Source organism: Cucurbita maxima, unplaced genomic scaffold (assembly GCF_002738345.1).
Source record: "Cucurbita maxima cultivar Rimu unplaced genomic scaffold, Cmax_1.0 Cma_Scf00009, whole genome shotgun sequence".
Lineage (NCBI taxonomy): Eukaryota > Viridiplantae > Streptophyta > Magnoliopsida > Cucurbitales > Cucurbitaceae > Cucurbita > Cucurbita maxima.
The window spans coordinates 3652950-3670381 of record NW_019272025.1 but is presented as its reverse complement, the minus strand read 5'-3'; the positions used below and the strand labels follow the sequence as shown (position 1 = coordinate 3670381).

Sequence of the window (17432 nt, the reverse complement as noted above, 5' to 3'; positions counted from 1 at the left end):
TAAAAAATATTTAGAGGTGTTTTTAAAAACTCAAATGGAGGGCGAAACTTCTCTTTTCTAATTAATTTAATATTTTAAGAGCCATCAATAAACAAGAAATCATTTAATTACTTCTGATTAAGCCAGCTAACCTATTTTAATGACTTTGAATTAGTGTTATGAAAGAATAAGAATATTTCATAAAAAAGAGATCAACAGTTTGCACAAAGCAAAAAACTAGAGGCATTAATCCATAATATATTCAACACTTGTCCGCTTTCATTGCTTGAAAGGGGACTGATACAGAGTTCCAAAGTAAAATGCACGCGAATGAGTACAGTAATTAGACCAGAAAACATCATTCATGCATTTATCAACCTAAATTCATCTTCCTCAAGTTGCAAAAAAATACATTTCTCGTTCTAAAATCCCAAGCCTCACACAAAATTTCAGCCAAGCCCTGCAACCTATCTAGAAAGCAACCTCTATTTAAGCTGTAAAAAACTATGGCATTCTTCGTTTTACTTACCCCCGTGCTTAGCTTTACTGTGAGACTGAAGTGCCCCATCAGAACCGAATGCCCTGATAAAACGGAGAACATATGGTCAACAACGTGCTGAACCTTCCATTTTCAGCAAGTGATGTATAATGACTAAACAATACCTGTCGCAGGACTTGCAAGAGAACTGACCACCGGACTTCGGGCTTTCTAACTTGGCAACAGGAGTTTTACCAGTTTTCTTGGCTGGGTGTGGAGTAGCCGTATGGCCCCCCTTCTTTGAATCTGGCAGACAACCAACAAACAAATTCAGCACCATTTGAAGGGAAATATAATAGTGTGCAATATCAAATTTTGAAGCAAATGTCCACTTCTGAACCTAAGCTAAATTATGATCACTTCATAAATAAAAGAGTAAGGATAACAACTATTTGCAAATATAACATTGCTTATGCCTAACTGTTACTATGTGAAATAAATAAATGGTCAAAAGAGTTACCAGTCTTTCCAGGCGAAGCCAACTTCGCCTTCTTTGCAGGGAGGGGTGTCGTCTTGGTGGCAGACTCATTCGACCTTTTCTTGGTTGGTTCAATCTAAAAGGACAAGAGATCATCAAAATAATGATATCACTAATCGAATGAAGATAAAAATGGTAAAGCTGTCACATAAAACAGTAACAAAAATATGACAATAGAAGCTATGACCAAAAAACCTTTTTAGGTGTCTCCTCATCACTGTCAGAGTCATCATCTTCATCATCAGAATCACCACTGTCAGCATTAAGCATTTCCTGCCCATTTATCACAAATGTAAATGTCAGCGCTAAATCACCACTGACTATCTTCACTAAAAATCCAGATTACGAGTGCTTCACATGATTCTTTAGACAAAACTACCGTAATCAAGCCTGGTTGCCACGTGATTCATAGAAAACAATATATACTTCATACATATTGTCTTGGTGATAGGAATACCATTACAAATGGCTATCAAATTGCAATTCAAATACATAATGTGGATGAGAAGCCCATTTACAGAACAGGACACAAAGGCAAAAAAATATGTATAAAATCTTATCACCTGGTTACTTTGCTAAGAAAAGAAAAAAAAAAAAAAAAAAAAAAAAAAAAACAACTGGCAAAGTTAACTGTGGTGTTCAACCAGGACCAGCTACAGGAATAACCATAACCAAGGATTATCATTCCCATAAAAAATTAAATTGATTCAAGTTTCCACCACGGAATCAGTTACATTGGTATGATGCATGGAAGAATTCTCCAAAAATATATTAAAAGTCAAAATAATCTCTTTTTATACTACCTCATCAGATTCATCATCAGAATCATCATCCTCGTCAGATTCATCATCTTCATCAGACTCATCATCCTCATCCTTGCTTGGTTCTAGAGGCTTCACATTTGGCTTCTTCAAAGAAGCGGCCTTTGCACCATTACTTTTATCTGAAATAGACTTCTCCTCCTTCTGACTAGGTTTTCCTGAAAGTAAATCATGACGAGATAAATGTGAGTAGAGTATATTTACTACAGCCAAAGCAGTAATAATATTTTAATAATAGTATGCATTTACCATTTTGAGCAGGAGGCAATGCAAGTTCTTCATCCTCCGAGCCAGAATCAGAATCTGATATGAAATAACACACACTTAAATTAATTGACATCTCAAACTAATACAAGAATTCAAAAGATAAATGTCGTACAGGAACCTACGAATGTAAAACAACTTACCAAAATAACCATCGGTGGCAAGAAGAAAAAGGAGCTGGTCAAGGAAAAAATAAAAAAAAATTGCAAACTACAGAAAATAGAGTCGTACTAAAAGCAAGTGCCACAATGTAAAATAGCATTCAACTAAAAATAAGAAAACCATTAGAAAAACTTCAAATATTTGGGACAGCCATGGGGGCTAAAAAGTACAGATTTCAATTAAAAAAAAATAAAATACAAACTAAAAAAGTATTGTTCCTATCAAACATCAAACAACGCAAAGGCTTTCTACCATTATCTTAAGGGAAAATAAAAAATGTCAAATTCAAAAGAAAGGATATTGTTCTTGATCCTCCGCGAAAGCCTGGTATCCAGCACAGTAAACACTTCCACTCTTCCCGTTGTGGGAGAGCTCAAATTCCTTCTCAAACACGAGATCAAATGATAGCTGGGGAAACTTCTCTGCGGAGAGAATTCCCAGAACAAGCTTCTGGCCACCAATCTTCAAGAAAATTGTCACATTTTCATTCGCTTTGTCTTTCTTTATTTCACCTAGAGTCGCCTGCATAGAAGCGTTTCATAAAATTATCAACATGGGTAGAGTTGTAACTAAAACAGGAAACTCATAAGCTCAACGGGAAATTTAAAATAAAATAACAAAAATGACACCCACCTGTGACAGATGCAGATATTTTTGAATTCCAGGCTTCACAACAAGTGGCTTACCAGACTTGACTTCAACACCTACAATCCCAAAAACATGAAGAATGTTCTCAATCCATCGACTCACAGATTAAATAACTCGTTACGGCTATAGGAAATCTAAAGATTACGAAACAGATTATTTACAGACAGCGACCACCACCCCCACAAAAAGAAATTTGAAAAAGGAATAGGAGGAGAAGATGCTTAGTAGGGGAGAAAGCAAAGCATGGCATACAACAAAAGGTTACTACTCACACATATAATGCAACGAAAACGGGATAAACTAATTGGGAGAACAAAAAAGTTAAAACGAGCAATATACAATGCAATCTGAAAACAAAACAGACATCGACAGGATCAAAAGTGAAGCATGGAGAAGACCTGAATAACAGCGAGTGTTTCTAATGAGAAAACTAACATGATTTAGCTAAAAGAAACGAAAAACCAGAATAGCTTACCCCAAAACTCCATTGACGAGTAGGTAGAAGACGCTAGGGTTTAAGAAAAGCCCTGAAGAGTAAATGAAGCGTGACAAAACTCGAGAAGGAACGATCGGATTGGTGGTGGCAAATGTTTAAAGCATTTTATAAGGGAATTGCCGCCAGGTTTTAGGAGGCCTAGGGTTTCAAATAATCGAGCGGATGTCAGTGTGGGCCTGGGCTGGACTTGGAGGCCCAGGCGTTCATGGTTTGGGCTCAGCTCAGACCCAAAGCCCAATTCCTTAGGCCCATATACGAATTTTCTGCCATATTTTCACAAATATTACATTAAAAACAGGCTCTTGGATTTCCTTAATTTTTTTTAGTGCAAATATGAAGAGTTATGGAGGTTTGATCATCCAAACATTTTAAGTTAAACCACTACACGAAACTAAATGTTTATGAAACAACTATCGTTTCAATATTGAATATGTTTTTCATGAATTGCATCGATCATTCGAGCATAATCTTAATATTTTTTCGTCTAGAAAAGAATGAATCGCACCCAGCTGAGCTGTGACAATTTGATGCACAAAAATTACGGCTTTCATTAGCTTGAAAAAAGGAACAAAAACACAATATAAGGGTTCCAAAATAATGATGTTTTCGTCCTAAAACAGAGAATGGAACGGCAACCTATGATAACATACTCTAAGGAGAAAACGTGAACTACAAACACTAATAAATAGACCCAAAACGTACATCAATAATAAAACTAAATTAAACTCCCTCAATTTGTTCGAACAATCGCTTCTCGTTGTATGATCCAAACACACTCGACACAAAAATCTCAGCCAAGATAGCAACCTCTGTATCTAGAGAAGAATTACATATTGGAGCTGCATAATAATATGTTGTTGTTTCTAACTTCCTCTCCGTCTTCGTCTTCCTTTCACTTACCGCCATGCTTGGCTTTACTGTGCGACTGAAGAGCACTGTCGGAACCAAATGACCTAAAAAACAGCAGAGGTAGTAACGTCAGCAACCTCAGGACTCTTCTATTGATAGCGCAAGTCATTCATAAGGACATACAGCATACCTGTCACAGGATTTGCAAGAGACCTGGCCTGCGGATTTTGGGGTTTCTCCCTTGGAAGGAGTTTTCCCGGGTTTCTTGGCAGGGTGGGGAGTATCTGTATGGCCCCCCTTCTTCGAGCCTGCTAGACATGTTCAATACCAAATTGATTCAATGGAGGAGCAATGGCGTGGCGGGACAAAGTTTATAGGCTACAAAGGTTTCCGAAGCTAGGCTAGGCTAACATTGTGTGTTCAGTGTATAAACAAAGAGATAAGCTAACAGAACACGCCACTCTAGAGATGATTAGATACATTCAACGCTCAATACATAACAGCATGTTAAAATTGGGTATAAATATTATTTTGTTCATTTTAGTCACTTTTACAAAGTAGCCATTTTGATCATCATTAGTGAATTTAATGCACAAAAATACAAATTTATGTCTACATCCTAAGAAGTTAAGTGAATTTAATGTCATGCCTAAAATTTTGATCAGAAGAAAATGAAATGAAAATGATAGCCAATGAGTATGCAAAGACCAAAAAGAACAAAAGTTAAGAATACATGGATCACAATGAACATTCTAAACATACTGACACTAAAATGAACTAAATTCTAAAATACACTGACCAAAGTAGTATTTAAACCCGAAAGTATGAAATAATGCTCATTAATGTTATCATGAAATAAATGAATGGTTGATAGAGTCACCTGTCTTCTCAGCCGAAGCTACTTTTGCCTTCTTGGAAACAGGAGTCTTCGAGGCAGACTCGTTTGGCCTCTTCTTGGCTGATTCAACCTACAAGAGGACACCAAATGATAAAAATGATGCTAAAAGAAGAAAAAATGTACCAGAATAAACATGGGTTTGTCAAATTTTCAAATAAACTGCTACAAATAGAAGTTGAACTAGGATTGAAACACACCTTCTTTGGTGTCTCCTCCTCACTTTCAGTACCATCATCTTCATCGTCAGAGTCACTGTCAGCTCCAAGCATTTCCTGCAATTTATCGATAGCACCATTAACACATATAAGGAACTTCCATCATCTAACAAAATCCTTGGCAACCTATAACAAAGGATTCAACGAGGATAACGCCTTCACTAATAGACTCTAACGACCATCTAAATGAATAAAATTATAGGAGTCCACCGACTTTCTATTTCCTCAGAGCTGCGTTTTGAAAAGAAAACCAAGGGGCGCTTTTCAAAAAGGCACCAGCTATGAAATAACCTAATCATAAAATTGGGACTTCGCAGTAAAAATCAAACTTCGTACACATGCATTAACTCTCCCAAGGCACCTAAGGTCATGCTTCTCAGAAAAGCACTACCTTTTTAAAATCACCGCAACCAGATGTTCTAGAAGTGGGAGAGTCTCATTTAAACTACCTCATCAGAGTCATCATCAGAATCCTCGTCCTCATCAGAGTCATCATCATCTTCAGAGCCATCATCCCCTTCCTCCTTGCTCGGCACAAGAGACTTAACTTCTGCTTTCTTTGAATTTTTTCCCGCAATAGACTTCTCCTCCTCCTGACTAGGTTTTCCTGAAAGTAAATTTTAACTAGATATTAAGCACAATGCCATGAATATTTTCTACTACTAATACACTATTTCTTTACACAATCAATTGCATTTACCATTCTGAACAGGCTGCAATGTAAGTTCCTCATCTTCTGAGCCAAAATCAGAATCTGAAATGGGATCACACAAACTCAGCTCATCAATTTCAGATAGTAAAATTAGAATATGAAAAGATCAATCAGCAAACTACATTTATGAATGTTTAAAAACTTACCAGAATACTCTTCAGTGGAACACGGAAGACAGGAGATAAAAGTTAAGGAAAAGAAGGATACTATACATAGATGAAAAATCGAAAAATACTAAAAACCAATGGGATCGTATAAAATATTATGTTCAGGCAGCTCCAAAATACGAAAGCATGCTGCTTGACTTGATCATTAAACCCAAACAACGCAGGAAATATAAATCCTCAAATTAAAAGGTAAGGATATTGTTCTTGGTCCTCAGCAGAAGCCTGGTATCCCAAACAGTAAATACTTCCACTCTTCCCGTTGTGGGAGAGCTCAAATTCCTTTTCAAACACAAGATCAAATGATAGCTGAGGGAACTTCTCAGCAGAGAGAATTCCCAGAACAAGCTTCTGGTCACCAATCTTCACAAAAATTGTCACGGATTCATTCGCTTTATCCTTCTTTAGTTCACCTAGAGTCGCCTGCATAAAAATACTTCATCAATTTCTCTGCATTGGAAGGGTCGGTGATTCAACTGGGAAAATAAATAAAAATAGCTACAGCAGTAACATCAGTACCTGTGATAGATGCAGATACTTCTGATCTCCAGGCTGCACAGAGAGTGCCTGACCAGACTTAACTTCAACACCTAAAACCCCCAAAAAAAACATTATGAACTTCGAGTATTTATCAAATATGATAATAAAACATTATCATCTGAAGACATCACTCAAAAACTCTAAGTTTATGCTCCTCAAGACATCAAAACTAAATTCAAGAGGGTACCCTAGTTTGTACCCGCCCCCGCCGAGCTAAAAAAGAAAACGAGAGGAAAGAAGCTTCAAAGCGAAAGCCAAGCGATATTACGATTATGAAAACAAGTAAAAGACAATAGCATAAGGAAAAGATGGAAAGAACTTACCCCAGAACTCCATTGACAGTGGCGGAAGAAGAGTTTAGGGTTTTAGAAGTATTTAGGAGTAGAGGTTAACTGTAACACAGTTCAAAACAATATCAGGAAGACGAAGAGTAGCAAATCAAAGGCAATTTATAAGGGAATTGCCGCCAGCTTCTTAGGGTTTCAAATCACGCAAATTTTTGTTCTGGATTTTGATGGGCTTAATTATAATGTATTGGGCTGGGCTGGGCTGGGCTATCAAATCTTGTTATCCATTTAACTCGGCCCATTCAGCTTGGACTGTGTTAAACTTTCAACCACAATGGGCTGATTTAAACATAATTATTCAATTATTTAGAGTTTTTGTGTGACTAATTAACCTCAAATTTACCGAATAATCAACACAATTATCCCTTGCATTTAAATTAAAAAAAAGTGTCAGATGCGACTCTCTACTAATATTGTCCACTTTGAACATAAGCTCTCACGGCTTTACTTTAAACTTCTCAAAAGGCATCGCAACAATGGAGACTGTATTCTTCCATTATAAATTCATGATCATTCCCTAAACTAACGATGTGGGACTTTTATCATCCAACATCTCCCCTCGAACAAAGTACGCCTCCCTTTAATCGAGGCTCGACTCCTTTGGAATCTTAGTCATTTTTTACAATGCCTCTGAGGATGCTTGACTTTTTTTCTTTTGGAGTTCTTTGTTCGACATTTGCGGATTTACCCATTTATTGTCACGGCTCAATTTAGGACATGACTCTTATACCATGTTAGAGGAACACGACCCTCCACAATGGTATGATATTGTCTATTTTGAGCATAAGCTCTCATGAGTTTAATTTGGGTTTTCCAAAATACCTAGTATATTTTTTTATTATAAATGCATGATCATTCCCTAAACAATGTAAGGCTTTCATTATTTAACAAAACCTACCCGAAATCTCAAGATTCTTCTTAGAGGGACTTAGTTCATTGAATCTTTATGTTTCAGACTCACAATTGAATTCGATAAAAGAAATTCACATAATTTCTACTCTTCACAGGAAAATCTTAGTTTCCACATCGAAACTATTATTATTTACATATTGAAAATTGAAAGTTTCCGGTGTCGATTCCGAGCACGCAAGCGAAGAACAGAGTTGCAGAAATGTTCCCTTTCCTTGGCTCGATCGAATTCCGGTAATAATCTAACCAAACAATTGCAAAGTGGAGATAATTCCGAACTTATATGGAATAGAGAATTTGAAGATGATTTTTCACAGTGGCGGATTGAAAATTATGAATCGATTCGATGTGTGGCGGTAACTAAATCTGGAAATCGATGAATTTGAACCAACTGAAATTGCTGGAACTCTTCGCGCTTTCTTTGGCTTGTGTCGAGCAGGACGACGATGGAGACGCTATTAAATCGTCGCTGTTCTTCGATTTTCTAGGGCACAGATAGAAGTTTCTCGATCCCAAGGCGATTAGCTTCTCCTCCTTGTTCAAACCTGAGATTCGAATCATTATCTCGTTAGAACCACCAGCGAAATTCAAAATAAATGGCGGTTACAACAATTTGAGTTAATTTTCGACTACTTACTTTCTAAGCTGAATTGCGAATAATGAAGATCGAAGGCGGAAGGATTTACAGTCGGCAAAATCGGCCGACGGCCTTCCTTCATGTATTGGCGTATGGTAGCCGCTACAAGGTCGGCGACGGTCATCTCCGACGACATCAACACCTGTACTGGCCCTAGGATACCCTGGATCGTCACGTTGAGGAGTAATTTCGTCATCTTCGGCCGTCCATTCAGCGACGCCACTGATAAATCTAAATTCTTGAACGACAACAACTCCGGATCCGTCTTGGGCCGCCGTAGCGTCGTCGTCGTCTTCAAACTCTCTCCGTGGAACGACGACGACTTCTCTGTAAGCTTCCCCTTCCGAGTCTTATCCTCCGTCCCTTTCCGGTAAGACCTAGGGTTCGGCATCGTTCCTAAATACGAATTAAAGAGAAAATGAGGCTCTGTTTTTGAAATACCTCAGTCGCCGGAAACTGAAATCGAGAAGTTCGGAGGTTCTAGGACAGCCAGATTTCCCGTCGCCGGCAAACAGTCAAAGCAGATAAGTGATGAGAAGAAGCAGAACCATTGAGCGCTGTGATTGATGATGAAGTGAAGCGCATTAAGAACTTATACTCTTAAGAAATAGAAAATAGAACTCGAAAAGTGTATGATCTTCATTCAGGTTTACCACGTTTAAATAGATACAAACTATTAATTAATACCTAAAAATAGAAAAAAATAATATATCTAACTAAATCTTGTAAATAAATAAAATATACGATATCCTCTCAATATATACTGAGATGAAGGCAATGACGTAGACAAAAACACAGGAAACCGACGGGAATATTCTGGTGAAGTAGACGGGCTATAGCCGGTTGCTAAATTCAACATTGGGCGGCTTGCACTCTAGCCATCAGATGTGGACAACCGGCTATTACCCGTAAACTATTACTTGATTGCTCAAATGACCAGGTTCTCACCGCAGGTCAGACCAGAGGTCGTTGGGTTGCTTGACCGTTGAGGGTTTGGAAGGCCTTGAAGAAGCTTGTAAAATTGACGTTCTTTTTATTATTATTATTATTATTATTATTATTTAATGGAATTTTTAGTACAACAATGACTTTGTAAATATAATTTAGAGCATATATTTAAATATAAATAAATTAATTATTTAGTTTAGATATTTGATTAGCAGTTGGTCACGTGCCCTTCTGGTTGAAGAGCGTGCAAATAATTGGGAACCCACTCTCCCCTATCGGATTTCTATATTCTCTTCAATTGTCTTTTTTTTTTTTTTAATAATATTATTTTATTTAAAAATAATAATAAAACAGTCTTCAACTGTTTATATATTACTATTATAAATTATTGATGTGAATATTGATAAAAATTTGAGTAACAAAATGAAAAATAAAATCTAATATGTTAAACAAATTAAAATATTAGACATTTGTACATAATATATATTTAAGGTGAATATGATGTAATAAATTAATAATGATTGAGATATTGGGGAAAAAACAATGTGCAAAATTACATGTGTGCCCCTTTCGCTTTTGAAGCAAAGATGGCCAAACCTGAGAAATTCTAAATATACTTTATTTTATTTTTTTATTCGTATGAATTATTTTTAAAATAAATTAGTTTACTAACCCTCCTTTTACAAGTGCCTTAAATATTTAACCCATGATTTTAAATCTAGTTTTGAAGGAGATTAAAATAAATATAAAATGTTTACTCGTTAATTTAACCGAGATTTGAGAAAGAGAGAATAATATCAAATTAGAAAAGTAATGGAATAATAGTCTTTGAGTGGATAGCGATGACGTTTTCCCATCATCACAATAGTTTTATTGACTTTGTAATTATTGGATGATGAAAGTCTCACATCGGCTAATTTAGGAAATGATCATGAATTTATAAGTGAGGAATACTAACTCCATTGGTTTGAGGCATTTTGAGAAGCCCAAAGCAAAGTCATGAGAGCTTATGCTCAAAGTGGACAATATCATATTATTATGGAGAGTTGTGTTCGTCTAACATGGTATCAGAGCAATGCCCTAGACTTAGTTGTGCCAATAGATTGGCAAATCATGCCTTGATTAAAGGGAGGCGTGCTTTGTTCGAGAGGAGGTGTTGGATGATAAAAGTCCCACATCGGCTAATTTAGAGAATGATCATGGGTTTATAAGTGAGGAATATTAACTCCATTGGTTTGAGGCCTTGACAATATCATACCATTGTGGAGAGTCGTATTCGTCTAACAGTAACTACATGAATGGCCAATTTTAATTTTATTATAATTCACCTTTAAAATGTCTAGATTCATTTAATTTGGTATATAGGTAAATATTAAATATTGTACGCTTTAATTTGTTATGTATGACCTTCAACTTCATGTTTTTTAAATGTATCTATTAAGATGAGGTTTTTATACTTATTTATTTCCTTCTCCAACCGACTCGTATTAATCGGTATTAATGGACATGGGTGTCTTTACCCATATACCATGAATATTATTTTTATTCATCTAAAACAAAATTTTTATTTTTATATCAGTTAATTTTTTTAATTTATATCATAAGATCTATGAAATAACAGATTAATTAATTAATAATAATAATAATAATAATAATAATAATAAAAACCAAGTTTTGCGCTTTATTCTCTATTTTCTTCCTTATCTTAAGAAACAGTTTCACTCGGCACTTAAAAGTGGAATCGAAGGTGCAGACAAGGCATGAAATTTCAGCGTAATTTCGCGAATAAGGACGATTGATCTGGAGGCACTGCCACATGGGTTGGACCTTCACACGTCAGCAACCACGTGTCTTTTTCCATTTCATTTTTTAACACGAAATTAAAATGTTAATAACCAATTATCCATAAAATTTAACTTTATTTATTTAGTTTTGTCATTATTTTCAGTCATAAAGTTGTGTACGCTAATACTTCGTTAAAATGTCGGTGAAGTGGTGAGTTTCTTCATAATTATCTGGAGATATTTATGAATATAAAATTAATTTATTAATCGAGATGCAAATAGTGAATTGAAGACGTTGGTCGGGTGGAATTTGGTGTTTTGTTAAATCATTTCGGATTGGAAGAGGTTGGTGTTCGTGTTTGTGTTGTGGGGTTGTCTAGGGAAGGCATAACTTATGTGTGTGGGCCAACCAATACCATTTGACACGTCATCTAATCCCGTCTCGATTTTCATGAGTCAATTTTTATATTATTATAACGGTGTATAAAAATAACTTTTATATTATTAACGTCTACGACAGCTCAATTTAAAAGCATTAATCAATGTCTATGAGACGTGAAAAATAGTCAACAATGTCGTCGGGAATATTAATTAAGCAGACTATTTTGTTGACGTATTGAAGAAGGTCTATGTCATGATGAACAACGATGACAGTAACTATAACATCAATATCAATGACATGATTTTCTTCTCACTTTTGTGACTACTTTTCTTTCAAATTATTTATGGTATAAAATAGATATATAAAAAAAAAAATCAGTATTAATATAAATATAGTTAGGTACATAAAATATATTTAGCCCTTGATTTGATTAAAGGGGGAGTAACGTAAGAAACAAGGAAAATAAAGTGGCATGATTAGGAAAGAACTTTGAAAAAGCGTAAACTAATTTGATAAGCAATAGCTTTCGAAAGGTGGAGGGAGGCGGGGGCTGAGACATACATGAAGAACGAAAAACCCCCGACAGCTACGGAAGCGGCTGCTTGATAGGGCCTCGATTGGTTTCGATCTCTTACACAGAGACGATTCAAACTCACAAATACTTCGATCCCAGAAATTGCAAATTCCACCTGCTCACCCCGAAACCGAAGAAATGTCTCTCCTATTCCATTTCCCCTATCCATTTTTCTCCTCTGCTTCCCATTGTTTCCCCTTCTCAATCCTTTTACCTGTGGCGCCCACCGCCCGGACCCACTCATCACGACGGCCAAGGCTTCCACCACCGCCGTCGCACTGCTCTGCCCACTTCTTTCCTCAGATGCCGTAGTGGGTACTGTTCTTTTTTCCCCTTTTCTTTCTTTTTGGCTGCCTTTTTGTCGTTCTATCTTTTCCCAATTTTTCAATGCTCATGATTTTTCTCTACTTATTTACAATTGAATGTTATGCCTAGGAGATCCCTTTAATCGCGCTTGTAAATCTAATCTATCCATTTTGTTCTTGCTCTGTTTCTTCCTTCTTCAAATGCCTCACTCTTCAGTCCTCTTAGCTTCTCCATTTCTATATGTGCGTCTGTTGCACCTCTTTTGTGATAAAACTGAAAGAGGGAATGATTTCTGGTTGAATTATACAATGAGAGAGTTATTTTTGGCGTTTGCGTGATGCATTCATAGTTGATTTTGGTTCCTTAATGAGATTCCGGAGGAGAAGACAATGCTTTCCATCTTGTTCTTCCCTCCACGAAGTAATCCACCTATCAATCTCTATTGATTTATTATTGTCTTGATCATTCCAAATTTGCTGGGAACATCCACTTTCTGATTGTCTGCTTAGTCCTGTTCGTTATGTGAAGGGAGTATCATTTTTCTATGTTGTTTATATCTGTTGTGTGCCTTTGGTGAAACTATGTGTTCTTTCTGCAAATCATTTTACTGACAGTGAATTCTAAAAATTGTTATAGGTTGATGAAGATGAAATATATTGGAGACGTAGAAGAGGTGATGAAGAGTTAGAATGGTCACATAGTTCCACCCATGTAATTTTAAAGCTAGCTCAATGTTTTAGTGAGTAGAGCTTTGTTTGAATATCTTTTTGTGGAGTAGAGATTAACATCTAGAATTATGACTTTTTGGAATTTACTTGTGCTTTATATTATCACCCTTTTGCTTATAAATTAGCTTGTGGTAAATGTAGCTAATGCTATGGTTGGACCTCGATCATGGATCGTAGGAATCTTCAATCGCTCAGGCAATAAAAAGAACGATAAGTTTCAATACCCTTTGAGTCCTCTTCAGGTAATTAACGTCAATAATGTATTGGAAGTCTGTGTACTGTGTCTCATTCATTTGCTTTTATTTGTGTTGCATTATTCCACGAGTGGTATGGTTTATAAGTGTGAGGAAAGCTTTACCTCTTGTGCATGAAAAGGCATTGGCACCAATCAGTGGGACTGTAATATTGTCTGCTTTGGCTCGTTACGTATCGCCGTCAGTGTCACGGTTTTAAAACGTGTCTACTAGAGAGAGGTTTTCACACCCTTATAAGGAAAGTTTCCACACCCTTATAAGCAATGTTTCGTTTCCGACTAAAGAACAGATTTTGAGCTTTGCACATCCCCTTTCTCTCCACCTACCTATAGACCTTGGCTTAAGGACACGTTTTTAGCTTCAAACGTCTCCTTTCTCTCCACCCTTCTATAGATCATGCATGTAATAGAACTAGAACCTTGTGTTTCTATCAACATAACTTTCTCCAACAGGTTGTAAGTTTATATCTCCACCCCTAACATCTGATGTAATGTTCTTAAAACAATATATTCTCATGCGATTGCGAGAATGTCTATATGCATGGATTATGGAACCTTATATTTGTTTGATCGATTCTTTTACGCCCTCAGTTTATTAATTTAAAACTCGTCGTCCCCTTTTCATTGGATGAGACGCTCTAATGTTCAAGTAAATATAATTATATTTAAGACCATTTTTCTAATGGCTTGTTGATAGGGGTGTATGAAGGTTGAGCATGTATGTTCTAACATGTGATTTATTCTACCAGGAGGAAAGGCTTCAGAGGCTACAAGACCGAATTCATATACCTTATGATGAGATGTGCATTGAGCATCAAGTACTTTTCTTTATTCGTTTTAGCACTCTTCAGGTTTTAAACTTCTATGCTCTATGAAGATTATCTGAGCGCTCTGAGATGAGTCTAAGCAACGAACTCACTGCATTTTTCGTCATTGACAAGATCCCGTTTTAGAAGCCCAAAACCTCTTCCTTGATTTGAGTTCTCATCTATTTGAATTTTGTTGTCTTTGCATTACATCAAATTTAGTTTGATGCAGACAGTTAGAAGTTTAGCGTTTTCCCATTTATGCTTTGTTTCATCATCTGTGAGCACAAGTAACCATCCTTCATTATTGATAGGAAGCTCTGAGGGCATTATGGGATGTTGCCTTTCCAGATGTTGAGCTTAAAGGGTTGATATCTGAGCAATGGAAAGAAATGGGTTGGCAAGGTGCTAATCCATCCACTGACTTTAGGTATAATCCAAGCCAGCATTTCAATGTATATTCTTTGTTATCTTACCTCTTATTAATGGTGATAGTGAAGTAAATGTTGAGGCTTGTTTTAATTTTTACAAAGACTTAAGATTTAAGCAACCCATCTAAAATATAGTTTGAAAACTAAAGCTATGATAGGAGACGAGCGACAGTTTTTGTAACAGCCCAAGCTCACCGCTAACAAATATTAATCTTTTTGGGTTTTCCCCTCAAGGTTTTTAAAATGCGTTGTCTAGGGAGAGGTTTCCACACCCTTATAAAAGAATGTTTTGTTCCCCTCTCCAACTGATGTGCGATCTCACAATCCATCCTCCTTCGGGGCCTATTGTCCTCACTGGCACTCGTTCCTCTCTCCAATCAGTGTGGGATCTCACAATCCAACTGTAACGCCTCTAATTTTCTTAGCCTAAATTAGTGGCGTTACAAATTGTATTAGAGCCAGACATTGGGCGGTGTACCAGCAAGAACGCTGGGTCCCGAAGGGGGTGGATTGTGAGATCTCACATCGGTTGGAGAGGAGAACGAAGCTTTTTTGTAAGGGTGTGGAAATCTTTATCTAGCAGACACATTTTAAAAACCTTGTGGGGAAGCCTAAAGAAGACAATATCTGCTGGCGGTGGGTTTAGGCTGTTACACTATTGTCATACCTTGTTCAGGGATTAGATGTGAGAAGCATGCATGCAAGCGTGCTTAGAGAGAATGAGCGTGTGAGACAGTGCAGTGCACACATGTGCGTACATCTGCTGAAGATTGAGGGAGGAATTCATTTTCTTCTAAATGCATTACACTTTAGTGGATTGGTAAAAAGAAAGTGTTACATATGTTAACTGAATACTTTGTTTTTGATACTTGAAATCAAATATTTTCTCACAGTTGGCTGCTTTTCTTAGGGGTTGCGGTTTTATTTCCCTTGAAAACTTGCTGTTTTTTTCCAGGACATTTCCGGTATGTCCTATTCTGTTGTATCACTCCCACAATGGGATATTCCATGTTCTTGTTTTTTCATTTCCTTAATGCGTGAGTGAGTTATCACTAATCTCATACAAATTCAAAATGAAGGCATCTTTTCGTAGGTTATTATCGAAGGAAGGTGGCAATCGAGCAACTTGGGAATATCCGTTTGCTGTTGCTGGCATAAACATATCGTATATGTTGATTCAAATGTTGGATTTAAAATCAGGTATGTATCTGCATTTTTCGACTCGAATAGTTCGCTTTAATAATGGGAATGATCTCTGCAGGTCTTGTTACCATGAACCCAACAAAATATGTAACAAAACAATAACAAAGAACATGATTTAAAAGCCTTCTCGAAATCAACTCTGTCTAAAACGTTCCCATCCCAGCAACTAAAAATTCTTGTTATCTCATCTCTTGTGTACAGCAAAGCCAAAGTGTATTCCAGGACTCAATTTTATGAGACTATTAGGAGGTACTGACTATCCCATCCATCATTTTGGTTTTTACTTGGACATATCACACATGTTTTCATTACTCAACTTCTGTGACGCTCACACAATACACACTGTTAACTCGTGGCAGAAAACGAAGAAGCATTCGACATTCTATTCTGCGTAACTTTCGAATTGATGGATGCTCAATGGCTTGCCATGCATGCTTCCTACATGGAGTTTAATGTATTCTCTCCTCTCCTCTCCTCTCAATCTCACACACACTAACACTATCGTCGTCGTCGTGTACCCAAAACTTTTGTTGAAGCTTTTGATACTCGTGATTGTCAGGAGGTCCTGCAAGTAACCAGAGAACAGCTGGAAAGAGAGCTATCTCTAGAGGATATTCACAGAATAGAAGACTTACCAGCTTATAATCTGTTGCTTCTGTAGTTATGTTGTCACTGAAAGATTGTATACTGAACAATGGCAGCCAGTTCCAGAGAGTGTTTTGAGTTTGAACTTGAAAACCCACCATTGACCACTGTATGCATTATTATAGAGGTCATAGAAAATCATTATGAAGTTAATTTTAGTTGTTTTTTTTTTTTTTTTTTTGGGTATGATTTTATACTTCTTCGAAAAGAAGAAATAGAGATGTATAAGACGCGATTGTTGTAAGTTGTCATGACTATGTATTATCATAACTCTCATTTAGTTCATAACTCTTGATAGTTCATATTCTCGTTTATTGGTTCATTTAGACGGAAACAAGATCTATATATATACATTCTTTTTTTTGAACACGAAAAAAAAAGTAAACTTAAAAATCATTTATGATTGAGTAGATATTTATGGTTGTATGTAAGTGGCTAAATTGGAAAATATTAATTTAATTAAAGTTAATAATAATAATAATATGAATTGATTAGTGAACTAAACGTAATACAACACTAATTTCCTCACTAGTAAAAGCAGAAGATTAAGGCAGTGATGATGTATTATTATATATAAATATATGTGCAAATGCCTTCAACTCAATCATCTAATCTTCTTTCTTAATTTAATCATAATCTCTTTATTTGGTGTGAATTATGTATATATCTTTGCTTGCACTAAAACGTTTAGAAATTCTAACTGAGAGTCTAAATT

The 17432-nt window shown here is 36.3% G+C and overlaps 4 protein-coding genes across 7 annotated transcripts; 1 reads left to right on the top strand and 3 right to left on the bottom strand.

Moving 5' to 3' along the window:
- Window positions 1–233: 233 nt before the first annotated feature.
- Window positions 234–3494, bottom strand: LOC111484116 (histone deacetylase HDT1-like). The gene is made up of 10 exons (XM_023130583.1): window positions 3366–3494; window positions 2876–2946; window positions 2544–2764; window positions 2224–2237; window positions 2066–2119; window positions 1799–1974; window positions 1191–1268; window positions 978–1071; window positions 643–763; window positions 234–561 (listed from the first exon to the last, which is right to left on the bottom strand). Exons 1-10 carry the CDS (start codon window positions 3376–3378, stop codon window positions 501–503), a joined length of 903 nt encoding a protein of 300 aa, XP_022986351.1. The 5' UTR covers window positions 3379–3494; the 3' UTR covers window positions 234–500.
- A 420-nt stretch (window positions 3495–3914) lies between these two features.
- On the bottom strand, window positions 3915–7243 carry LOC111484121 (histone deacetylase HDT1-like). Its single transcript, XM_023130588.1, has 10 exons — window positions 7088–7243; window positions 6744–6814; window positions 6427–6647; window positions 6207–6220; window positions 6049–6102; window positions 5798–5955; window positions 5331–5405; window positions 5116–5203; window positions 4426–4543; window positions 3915–4339 (listed from the first exon to the last, which is right to left on the bottom strand). The coding sequence occupies exons 1-10, from the start codon at window positions 7098–7100 to the stop codon at window positions 4279–4281; spliced, it is 873 nt and encodes a 290-aa protein (XP_022986356.1). The 5' UTR covers window positions 7101–7243; the 3' UTR covers window positions 3915–4278.
- An 831-nt stretch (window positions 7244–8074) lies between these two features.
- Window positions 8075–9239, bottom strand: LOC111484138. The gene is made up of 2 exons (XM_023130616.1): window positions 8658–9239; window positions 8075–8565 (listed from the first exon to the last, which is right to left on the bottom strand). The coding sequence occupies exons 1-2, from the start codon at window positions 9046–9048 to the stop codon at window positions 8381–8383; spliced, it is 576 nt and encodes a 191-aa protein (XP_022986384.1). The 5' UTR covers window positions 9049–9239; the 3' UTR covers window positions 8075–8380.
- A 3017-nt stretch (window positions 9240–12256) lies between these two features.
- Window positions 12257–17005, top strand: LOC111484122 (ELMO domain-containing protein A-like). Of its 4 annotated transcripts, none has more exons than XM_023130592.1 (10): window positions 12257–12660; window positions 13288–13362; window positions 13521–13621; window positions 14382–14450; window positions 14753–14868; window positions 15780–15834; window positions 15949–16069; window positions 16274–16321; window positions 16432–16526; window positions 16632–17005. In XM_023130592.1, the coding sequence occupies exons 3-10, from the start codon at window positions 13529–13531 to the stop codon at window positions 16731–16733; spliced, it is 699 nt and encodes a 232-aa protein (XP_022986360.1). In that variant the 5' UTR covers window positions 12257–12660; window positions 13288–13362; window positions 13521–13528; the 3' UTR covers window positions 16734–17005. The 4 variants fall into 4 exon arrangements, with proteins under 4 accessions (XP_022986360.1, XP_022986359.1, XP_022986358.1 ...); XM_023130591.1 differs by having other exon boundaries at window positions 12258–12660; window positions 13288–13390; XM_023130590.1 differs by lacking the exon at window positions 12257–12660 and adding an exon at window positions 12739–13071 and having other exon boundaries at window positions 13288–13390; window positions 15963–16069.
- Window positions 17006–17432: the final 427 nt, after the last annotated feature.